General features: G+C 40.0%; 1 protein-coding gene across 1 annotated transcript in view; it reads right to left on the reverse strand.

The window, feature by feature from the left end:
- The window catches only part of cntn3a.1 (contactin 3a, tandem duplicate 1), a 62,900-nt gene that overhangs the window by 12,280 nt on the left and 38,544 nt on the right, over positions 1-12,076 (reverse strand). The window contains exons 9-11 of the mRNA XM_070910936.1: positions 11,122-11,254; positions 8,584-8,734; positions 2,060-2,187 (exon numbers count right to left, since the gene is read on the reverse strand). Coding sequence (XP_070767037.1) covers positions 2,060-2,187; positions 8,584-8,734; positions 11,122-11,254 — 412 coding nt within the window. The remainder of the gene's footprint in view (positions 1-2,059; positions 2,188-8,583; positions 8,735-11,121; positions 11,255-12,076) is intronic.

Below are 12,076 nucleotides of genomic sequence, written 5' to 3' on the forward strand. Positions count from 1 at the left end.
TTGCATCTCTTTCTTTGAGTTTTTTAAATCAGTATGGTCTTATATATCACTGAGCAACAACAGAGAGGAAGTAAAAATAAACAAACAAAAGGAAAAACTCAACCATTACGGCAGGTCAGATCCAAGTCTATAATTTGGCTCTGTTTGTGCCGAGACAAAAAGCCATCCTATTTTATCCTCAGCGTGGTGCACATCAGCATAATCTTTGGTCCGTCTCAGCTGGGTGTCTCATTTAACAGCAGTGCAGTGCAGAGAATATAGCGCAGGCTGAGAGGCCCATACACTAGTCCACTGTGAATTATGCATGCATGTCATAAGCATCTAATGGACAGGCAAGCCAATGCAGCATGTCAGGGGGAGTAAAGGTCTATATTCAGCTCTGTCAAAACAAGCCAGCTTGTTTATCTGGCACCCCCTAAGGAGAACCGACTGGTCATGGCAGTGCATTCCAGGTGAGTCTTCAGAAAAAAGTTTGGCCCCAGATGCAAAATGAGAGGGGTAAAACTTTCTGCTTCCGATTGCTAAGCTGTCACGCTCATTTCCTGTTATGACTGGAAGGAAAATCACAAATTGGCTCCCTCATTCCCTACAGTGCGCTCCGTGCATGGCAGTTCTCATTCTGTAAACCTATGGAACAGCAGCGTATTTCAAACAACCACAAAGAGCTGATGTCATTGTATAGATATATGCTGGATTTGAATTAGCATAGGAATTGCTGGGATGTGTTGTGATGCCCAACGCCTGAGGTTCAGTTGCGTCAAAATAACACGTCTGGGATAAAGTGGGAGCTGACATCAACCTCTGGTGGAATCTTAGGAATGATTTGCACCTGGGGAGCCAGGTGAATAGCAATAGACAGGAGGACAGCACAGTCCTGGTACTGGGTTCAATACTCACAACTTTACTGACGAAACTAAACAAGTATGGACATTAAATTGTATTTAATATGTAATCTTCAATTGACAACAATTTTGCTAATCAATTAAATAATTTACTATATTAATATATAATAGTGATCAAGCAAAGATGTCAAAACATTTACTGTCTCCTGTAGTAGTAGTAGTAGTGGTAGTGGTAGTAATATTTTAGGAGATCCTACATTCCACCTCTGCCCAGTATTATTAATACGCACACATACGTATATATAGTACACTGTGAAACAGCTCCATTCGTACGTGTAAAGACGCTTTGGGGGGAAAAAAGAAAGCAAAATTGGGCTTCTATGCAAGCCAATTTGCAATTCAAAAAACTTGTGAAGAGGAATCACCAAAAGGCATTTTAATAGAGCACTGTTGTTGACTCTGCTCTTTAGAAAGACCTAGAAAATTCATTGCACTGCAGAAGTGTGCGACTTAAATGGATTGAAATCTCAAACAAACCGAGCGTGGCTATGAGCCACCGTGCAAAAAAAAAAAAAAAAGTATGAATTAAACATTGCTCATGTCTCGCTTTCTCCAGCCACTGCCAATCAACTAATTGGACTATATATCCGTCAGGTAACGGGAGGGCAGCTTTTCTAGCAATTCTGCTTCACTGTTTGTTCATCAAGTGTGTGGTGAAGGTCAGTGTCGGTTAATTTCAGAAGCGGCACTGGCCGGTTGGGTCTCGCAGCCAGATCATTTTGTTTTGTGTTCCTCCGAAATACCGACAACCGTAAATTATGTGATAGTTTATTACAAGGGCTGGATGACAAAACCTGCAAGAGGTGTCACGTTCAAATCGATTACATGAAAGGTTTTAACAGACGACTACCAATCCCACAAAATACATGACAAAAAGCAAACAAGCTTTTATGTTTTGTATATCAAATGTTTGGTGTTGATGTAATTGCACTGTTTGGTATCATAGAGATATCGTCTTAATAAATGGATTTTATTACTGTAACTGCATTCTTTGCTGTATTTATGCATGTATTTAAGAGCAGTTTTTGCCAAGGACACAGCTAATGGGGATAAAACAAACAACAAACAACCAAAATCCAGCTGCAATTTGTACAGCTGAAATCAATACACCAACCAGGGCTGATGTTTGAAGCCAGGTCAAGAAAATAAGATCTTACCTTTAACCAAAAGGCTGCCAGCACTGCTCGCTACTCCAAACTGGTTTCGGGCTACACACGTGTAGAGTCCAGCATCCATTTTAGTAACATTAGAAATCCGTAGGCTTCCATTATCCAACACAGTAACTCTGTGGATTAAAAAAAAAAGAGTATATATATATCACCGTTTTAGGCCAAGTGCTTCAGTGTTGGGTTAATAAAGTTAAACTGAAATCCAGCTCTACTTGTGGAAGAGTGCGTGGCTGTCATTTTATATATATATTCGAAGTGCATAAAATCTATTCTAAATGAGCAAGCCCAGTGTCCTGAAGCATTTCAACTTTAGCCTGGAGTTTATCTCAGTGAATTTTAATTGGCTCCCTGTGCTTTAGTGTGACATAAGAGTCACAGTTTGATTTCTCAGCACTGAGTTGATAAGAACAGTGCAAGATCGCTTTTTTGGGAGGAAAAGTCTCATTTTAAGTTCAGGGGGAGTCCAAATAACTGAATGTTATAGATCTACTCATATTGTATAAGCATATCATAAGTATTATGTTGCTTGAGCAGACATAAATACACTAAAATTGAATAGAAACATGACTTTCCATATAACTTCCTAAGAAACTGGTTGTCACATATGCTGTACTACACACATTTAAGGTATTCCCTTGATTACAGTTAAGTTGCATACAGTGCAGCATAATTAAAAGAGTTGAAAATAAGTCAATTATACCCTCATTTTTAAAGCAGCACTGACATCATTTAGTTCATAGTATTGTTGCGTCCATACATAGTGACATAAAATGACTGGCAGGAGCTCTGCAGCTGTTAATTTCCAACTTGGACAAATGCTTTAATAAATCTAAGAGTAGAAAGTAAATGTACAAACAACAACTACTACCACTAAGATCCAACCCAACTAGTTCTTGGATTTAATCCAATGTCAAATAAACAAGCAAATCCGACTTGCCTGGCGGTGTGGTAATAAAAAGAAGTTGAACCTCTATGACAGATTGCACCATCGAGTCCAAATTACAAAGATTCTCATTTCATCTGTTGGCGTCATCAGTCAAGCCTGACAGATTTGCTCTGACAGAGAGTGCACTGCTGTTTCCTCACCAGTCGACAAGGTGCTTGAGTGACGTAAGCCAGATTTGAAAGAAAAGTCAGCAGCAAGGCGCTGCTCGAATACAGTGCGTATGCCTCCAGTCTATCCCTTCATGTTGCAGTAACTTGTACATTTAGATTTCATCTCACAGCAACAATTCAATTTCACTCCCTTGCTCGTATTTAACTCGAACAACCACAGCATTATCATTCGTGCTTTTAACTATAAACCACGACAACAAATCATGAACTCCCTTTTCTGTTATTTCAAGTACTGGTGGAGTAACATTAGGAGACACATTTCCAAGCTGAAAAACAAAACTTTAGAAATGTCGATGACCCCTCCAGAAGCGTTGAAATGATCTGTAGGGCGATGAGTCCTTAAAAGCATGTCAGTGTCAACAAGGCCTTGAATACAGAGTGTACAGAAAACCTGCACAAAGACCTTGCACAAAAATATGAAAAGTGGCATTCATTTTGCCCAATTTTATTTGTGCATTTTGAGCAGAGTCAAGGATAGAGGATAAAAGATGAGAAACATTTAAGTAGAAAACTTGTTTGGTGAGACCCACACATGCCTGGGACAACCAAACACTTTATACAAGTGAAATGAATGACAGGGTCACAGGTGTTAGAGGAACACAATAAAATAAATAAACGGTTCGATTAATTCTATTTACCGTGATGCCAAAGCGCATTCTCTTGCTTTAGTGAAAAACTGGTCACATGCTGCACAAATAAAAAGGTTTTATTCATATGTTCAGTGTGCAGATAGTGCAACAGAACCATTCATTTCAAACTCAGATATCACTTATATTAGCTTGTTATAATGTATCACTAAATTATTTATTTTTTATACCTATGTCTGATCTTTTTATGTTTGCTGTAATTAAAGCATCAGCAGCCGGTTTAGAAAACACATTTTCATTGTTCTCTCTCTTTTGATCTCTGTAATTACTGGAGGTAATCTATCACATCCCTTGAAAGCCGGTGCGACTGAAGTTTTTGCTTACTTCCTGCATTCTCCGGCTGTTTCACATTTTCCTGTGCTTCTATCAAGCTTCGAGGATACAGTAATCGCTGTTTTTACCTTATCTTGTAAACAATCTGAACTAAATACGGTTTAAATGTGTTAGTCCCAGTGAAGAAGTGTCAACAATGAGATGTAATTGTGTATAATATAGCTTTTATCAGTTAATTTTACAAATTATAGCTGATGTTGGTGCCTTAATTTGGCTTGTCTGTCAACCTGAACGGGTTTTGTTTTACAGAAGAAGGAAAATGTAATTAAAGAAAATATTGTCTTGTTCAAGGTTCCAGATTGAGCTTGTCAGTCATCGCGCAATGAAATGCAGCTGTAGCCCCCTCCACGCTACACACACAGAAAGTGTATAAACAGATATTCAAATATTGAAAAAGAATAGAATAAAACAATAAAATAGGCAATAAAATAGAACAAAGTATATAAAAGCGCTAAAGGAAAAAATTATTAGGAGAACTAAATTATATTTACAAGGAAGATGTTTTCTCATTGTTAAAAAAAAATATTTTGGGGAGAGCACCATCTCAAAACCTGTTAATATTAAAGGGATGAAAAATATATAGTAACTTAAGTACATTATGTTTTTGCAGCAGAGTCCTGACAACACATTGGAGAACACAACAAAGTAAATCGCCCTTACTGATCATCCCTGAAGAATATCTGTTGTATATCTCTAAAGACTAAAAATAATAATAAGAGGCAGGGTGGGTTGGCTGTTACAGAGCCCATCCTTCAGTCGTCACGCTGAAGTCAAGAATCTGCCTTGCTGTGGTGTCCTTAAGCTACACTGAGTCTCTACCGGCTCTGATCTCCCCGGGGTGGGGCGGCGGGGGGGGGGCAGACATGAAGCAAAATTCCCTACAGAGATCAATAAAATATCACACTGTTCAAAATGAATTCCCTCGAGCTAACAAGACAGCCACTGCTTGCTGAACTAATAATTAATTCGGCCTGGTGTTATCAAAGTTATTGGAAACAAGCAATAACCATTAAGCCTCCTGTGCACAGATTAATATTTCATGATGTGAAACAGTTGTTACACTTAGATTTCTGATGCCAACAGCTTAACTGACAAAAGGGGGATATTCATGATTATTGGGATTTTTGTCTTGAAGAGTCATTTGTCAAAAAAAGAAACTACACCACTGAGTAAACAGTCAATGCTTGTGGGAGAAATGTGTTATTGACATTTTTGATGGATGCAAAGAACAAAACGCTACAGCTTCACTTTACAGTAGAAGATCTACCTACCGTTAATTTCGTCTGTCACAAAAGTAACGCTGATTTGATCAAATATATTCCGCCAATTTTTGATACTGCCTTTCAACCACGGTTGTAGAACAATTTCCTGGCCACATTTGAACACTTGGAAATTAATTACCCCGATGATAAATGACTTGCCCTGCAAATCCGCACTAGAAGCTCCCATCTTATCTTCTAAACTGCACAACGGTGTAATGGGGCTGAGCCGGTGTTTCAAACATAACTGGTTTGAAAGGAGAACTTGAACACTCCTTTTCTAAAAGATCCCCTGAAGGCAGCCTGGACCTCCCAAAAAGATCAAAAATGACCTGTATCGCCTTGAAGGCTGGAAGAATTAAAATACATTAGCCTCTTCTACATTGCCAGTTCCCCGTGGAGCCGGGGGTATATTCTCCGAACTGAACTGAGGGCTTCCTTTGTAATGGACTATAACAAAGAGTTATGGATATGAGATGTCACAGGGATAAGACTTGCCATTAAACTGTGCAGTAGCCTATGTCAGGCTTCCTCCTCACACAAAGCTACAAAGGAACAGTCCAAGATAAAGACGTAAGGAGCATTAGCTGTCTGAAATGCTTTCATTTTGTTCCCTTTTCCCTTAAAGGTTGCCCTGGAGCAATTAAGGTATTGGGGAAATTTGTGGGGTGCGTAAAACTTGAGCAGCGTGATATAGTAAACAGGCACTTTACCCTCAACCTTATTGGCCGGTGTTAAAGTGAGCTACTGGCTGTTATCTAAAAGCCTGCTCTGCCTCTCCATCGTGAAACAAAAAAAACTAAGGGGCTGTAAATGAAAAACATTATTTTAACCACTTAAGAAGGACTGCATAATTAACTCAGTATATTACTAGGAACTTGCAGTTTTACTGCTTATTTCATTCACTAGCAATGCACATTCTGAATTGGCAACACATCCAGAAAGCTCTTGCTGTTTCAGTAGCAGGATTATAAATTGATTCACATTACATGATGAAGCAATACATAACGTTTAGCGTAACAACCTTAAACACAGTGGTTCAATCTAAAGGTAATATTCCTAAGAGCGATTTCCTAGATCCGTTTTCCAATTGCTGGCAGTGGTCAGCAGTGAAATCAAATTAGGGTATTAAGCACTTTATCGTTAACCTCATAGCTTCCTGCGTAAGTGCACAGCAACCCTGTTATGAGGCTATCTTGTTATACATGCCTGGAATATGAGCTGATATAGGTATCACCGCTGCATGATTTCATTAACTAATCAGATCCTGCCTTGTTCTTAGTTGATTTGTTCTCCCCCTGCTCCAGATCCTTGAAAACATTATCCCTGGAAGATTAGAAGGAATTATGGGTATTTTAGTTGAGCCAGTGGGATGGATTAGTGTTGTGCCACTGCTGTAATAGCATTGGTAGCAGCCCCATTTCGGTATGGGGGAAAGTAAATGCTAACGAGCCAGGAACAGGGGAATAGGTTTGCGAGAAATGCTGCAATGATGTCAAAGCCTAACATCTTGTATGCAGCTCACCTACTTCAGGGCAAGGCGGTAACGTTAAATCTCAAATGGGAACTCTCGCTTTTATGGGGCACGATTGATATTGCACATTGTGGTATGGATGCATTTTTCCTTTCAATACTTAAGAGGATGATAAATCTGCAAGCTGGGTCCAACATTAAGCAGGCGTTTGCAACACATAATCTTGGAGCTGATTCAGCCTGCTCCCCCTCAAATAAAGCATCACTCTCCTGTAACCAAGATGTCTCGGCCTGGAATCAGTATTAACAATCAAATCGCACCTTTAGTTTCCCCAACATACTGTCTGACAGGGGGAGGTGTGACATGACTAAACCTGCTTGCACTCCCACTGTGGTGAGGATGGATATCCTAGAGGTTGGGTGTGGAAAAGCTGCTGAGCCAGTTGAACAATTAATCCCATATCAAATGAGAAATCTGGACCCCCACTATGTCACCGCATGTGCCAGCAGGTGTGCTTCGCCTCCTGCTGGCACATTTCAGCACAAAATAAAGACGTTATCAAACAGAAAGTGGAAACGCATCATTGAGTGATTCGTGTAGACCACACTGTGTTTTATACGATGAGAGATTATGACAGCACACCTGAAAGTTTCCAATTTGTTTAGTACTTCTCCTGACAGAGCAATAACTAAAAGTGTAACAGCACATCAGGGCATTTTGATTCCTCCGAATTTAATCTTGTTGAACGAAAGCTCGTGAGAACTGCAACAGTGCAAACATCATCAAATGGTGACATTCCAGAAAATGAAGACGTATATATTTCCTGAGATTGCTTGTTTGTGAATTTAAAACAGAAAACCTACGTCTACTTCCCTTCTAGCAATGGCCAATGATATGAAGGCCATGTTGTTTAAAAGCTGCCTTGTACCATATCTGCATATGTCCCTGATTGCTGCCATGTGAGAAGAAATTATATGAATCCTGATCAATCACTGACTTCAGGTCCTACTGCTACCTTGACCAGCATTGTACTTTTAGGGGGAGAATTGGTTTCTCTTGTCTGATTAACATTTGTTTTTCCTTTTCCTTCTCCTCTCCAGCACACAGAGGTATTGCATTGATCTGTACTTAACCTGATTTCTAATAAAACAAGGCGTCCAGCTAGTTCCCCTGGTGTCACCATCGCTATCATACAAGAATGTATGTTGTTCAGCGGCTCGCCATTGATCAGTCCTTTTGGGGATTTCACCTGCTTCTTCCTCGTCTCAGTGGTAGCCTGGATCATCTTCTGTCTTGTGCTCTAATGACCCTCCAGGCCTTACATGCCGCTAATGAGCTGATGGATCAGCGCATCGATCCAAATGCCGCAGTCTAGGAACGGCCAATTGCCTCAAGTAAACAGTGCAGAAACCAGCTCTGAACACAGCCAGGAGAGCAAAGTACAATGGAGTTCAGGGAAGAAATGCAGATAGCGGAGGGGGGAAGTGGTGGAGTGCAGAACGTGTTATGCAATTCAAATTGTATTGTGTCACACTGTGGTTCTGCAGTTTGTCACCATGAATATCAAGTAGGGAAAAATAAAATAACAAGTCGATGAAATACTATTCTGCCAGTAAAGCAGACAAACTAAACAATGGTCCCGTACACACTGCACTTACTGCTCCACACAAAGAAACCTGGTACCTGTGGCTCTCTCTGAGGGCTTCCTTCCCCTTCCTCCACGAAATCACACCCCGAGGAGACATCCTGGGCTTGCATTCAATCAGAACATCGCCACCCTGTCGGGCCAGAGTTTGGGCCTTCAATAAGTTCTGGGAGAAGTCTGGAGCGATGGCTGATGAGAAGAGTGGAAAGAGAGGGATGTAAGTATTGTGAGGGAGACAGTGGAAGAAGAAAAAAACAAGAGATGAGGCGAAGGGGGTACAGGGATTGAGGAAATGAGAGTGGAGGAGCATCCTAAAAACATGCAGGTCACTCCCTCCATTAGGTAGGTCAGCTCTCACATCCTTTTATTTCCACACACACATAAACACTTGTTTCCACACACGCAGACAGATTCACATGCACACATAAATGCAGACACGGCACATCATTTTTAAGAAGACATTTTATTTGAAAGAAGGTGGGTTTTCCAATTCCACAAATTTTCCTTAGGAGGACATTATGCATTAAGAATTAAGCCGTCGGGCTCCAAAGCAAAAATGAGAGAATGTAAAATGAGAGGGAGTCTTTGTTGCTGCTCCTTTAGGCCTTAATTACTAAGGCGCCGTCGTCTGGAGCTGTTTTGTATGCGCTCCGACTCAGCAGAAAGCTCTTCAAAGTGAACACACAGCCTGGCGCCAGTGACATGGCTGAGCACCTGCCAAGGCATGCTGGTGCACGTGCACACACAACAATACACACCAAGATACACATGTATTCATACACAAATTGCACCTCACAATTACTTCTTGACACTAAGTGTGTCCCCGTCAACACAACAGACATTTATCATACTTGTCTTCTCATAACGCATGGGTGGGATTTATATGAACACATATCATAAAGAGTTGGAGGAGTTATAGTTTCAATAAAATTTGTTCTCATTTATATTAAATGAATGTAGCAACATACTGCAAAACCTCTAGTCTGTAGCGGGACCACATAAACAAAGTAAGAGATTCCTGTCGTGTTTTGTTTTGAAGTTATGTTTTCACTACTGCATGATGTAGAAATAAAATCCCAGATATCTTTATAGTGGCATGTAAAAGGATGAAAATTAGAATATAATAACATTCATGTCACTGTCATAAAAGTAAGACTAAAACTAGTAAGTCGAAGTCCAGCTTTTTATCTAATGACGAATGATTCATGGATTAGTTGATGATTTGCTTAGTCGATCGACAAAAAATACAAAAATCAACAACAATTTTCATAATCTTTGTAATCTATGTATAATATTCATGATCATATAATTATAGAAACAGCTGGTCCAGGCCTTAAATCACAGGAATTGCTGCTCTTGTTTATTTTGCAAATTTTACATCTTTAGACTATGGATGTCACCTTGGGCTCCGAGAAATCGTGACGGGAATTTTAAGACAAAGTGTCCAACTTCCTGTGTCAGTTATCTAAACTGTGACATGAAGCTCATCTTACATGATTACATGGCTTCTACAGTTAGTAACTCATTTCCTTCACAATAGACACAGACACTTGAGATATAGGGACTTCACTGGAGCTCACTGGAGATTTTCTGGTGCCATTCTGGAAAAAATGTACTGTGACAACAAAAGCGTTACATCTAAATGAAAACTAGATGTCATCGAAAATCTTTTCATTGACAGTTAGCAGAAAGTTATGACAATGGGCAAGTGAAATTTGATGATTACTGCAGGAAACAATGAATAAATGGACATAGATCCTTTCCATCGCACTCAGTATGGCCAGCTGGTGTTAAACTATGTCTCCAATCAACATAATCAAATCTATAATAACAATGCTATTGAAATTAGAAATGAAAATGTAAGATTAAATGTTATATAATACTGAACACATCAGCACTGGGGGAAAGACAATCAGGAACATATAACTAGCAAAGCACAGAGTTGCTCTCATCCCCTGCTGTTCTCAGCTCATCCCCCAGCAAAGTCATTTTCACTGAGGGCTAACCAGTGTCCAGCGTGGTCACTTGATCATGAGAGCAGCACTAGGGCGCACTTATTGGTTAAACTATTGGCAAAAGAACTGTAGACTTGAATGCTTTTTCTTCAGTCTACTCAACACAGAGGCAAGAACAGAAACAAATATAGTTTTTTATGTGCTCAGTTTTAATTGAATACATTTTTTTAGCGTATCCTTCAGATGTGCTATACAGCCTTTTTTTTGCTAAATGTGTTTCATACAAGAACATAGAGAAAGAGCAATTATAAAAAAAATGAGCATTAGGAGTAAAATTATTTTGGTGATCCAACTGGCAAAATTGCTGACATGTGTAGCAAATGTTCTGCCAATATGACTGTGGGTGTAGGAGATATGGCCTCAAATGAGAACCTTTAATTACAGCGCCCCCACCAGGCTGACTGGTATCACATTTATTTTGGCAGCTTTTGCACATTATTCGTCCTGCCAAATTTAAGTGTCTATCATGCACCATCTAACAGCGATTAAAGAGATGGCATGAGAACAACTCCACTGAAAGTATTTGCAGAAATCAACAAAGTCTTGTGCGTTTGGCCTTACCTATGACTCGGAGCTCAGCGTTGGTGAAGATTCGGCCGTGCTTGTTCTCTGCCACACACTGGTACATGCCGATGTCGGCCAGATTCAAGCTACTGATCGTCAGCACTCCATTATTCGCCTGGATCCTGTCCTGCTGAAGACACGCATACACAACACACACACGCTTTTAACACCACATGATTCAAACTTAAATCTGCTGTGCTAACCTGACAACAGACACTGAACTGGTTTAGACAAGATGAAGAGTCAGCAGGAGGCTTGACTGGTGCAAAGATATGCCCCAGAGGTTCCCATCCAATCAGGACATCCCCTGTGCTCGGACTGTTGTATGCTCCTTAGAGTACTTAGACCCTTGGTTAATCAATATGTGATGAAAGTACTGTTATCAAAATCATATTGTGTCTCCATTTGGTCCCATGTCCATGGTAAAGCTTACTGTAAAGCTGCATTCATTGATTTTTTGACACTTGGGGGAAGAGCCACAAAAAGCAAAAAAATCCCACACCAATATATTGTGACACATTATTGCTATATAATAACCTAACTATAACCTGTCATGTCTAACGTGTTAGCAAACAACCGCCTATTTGTACATGTGCCAAACATGAAGCAACATTAGTATTCATTTGGAGTCATGTTTCTAGCCACCTAGGTTCAATATTCACCATCTTTTTAGCTATTCGGTCTCCACTAAGCCCTGAGGAAAATATCTGAGTCTCCAGCTAGTCGCTAACTGTGTCTGTATGCTGTTTCTGGGGAGGTGGTATACAGTGGATGATAATTCTCTATGGTTTTGTCACTACAGCTACACCTTTGACATTGCCAGCAGTCATATGATCCTTTGTTAATACAAACATATTGATTAGAGCTAAGAGATAAGTTTAATCAGCCTCTGTTGAAAAAAGAAGATAAAATCCTCAGATGCTAACAGGTTACAGTAACTGGCCTCAGTGGA

Source organism: Enoplosus armatus, chromosome 8, assembly GCF_043641665.1.
Source record: "Enoplosus armatus isolate fEnoArm2 chromosome 8, fEnoArm2.hap1, whole genome shotgun sequence".
NCBI classification, from domain to species: domain Eukaryota; kingdom Metazoa; phylum Chordata; class Actinopteri; order Centrarchiformes; family Enoplosidae; genus Enoplosus; species Enoplosus armatus.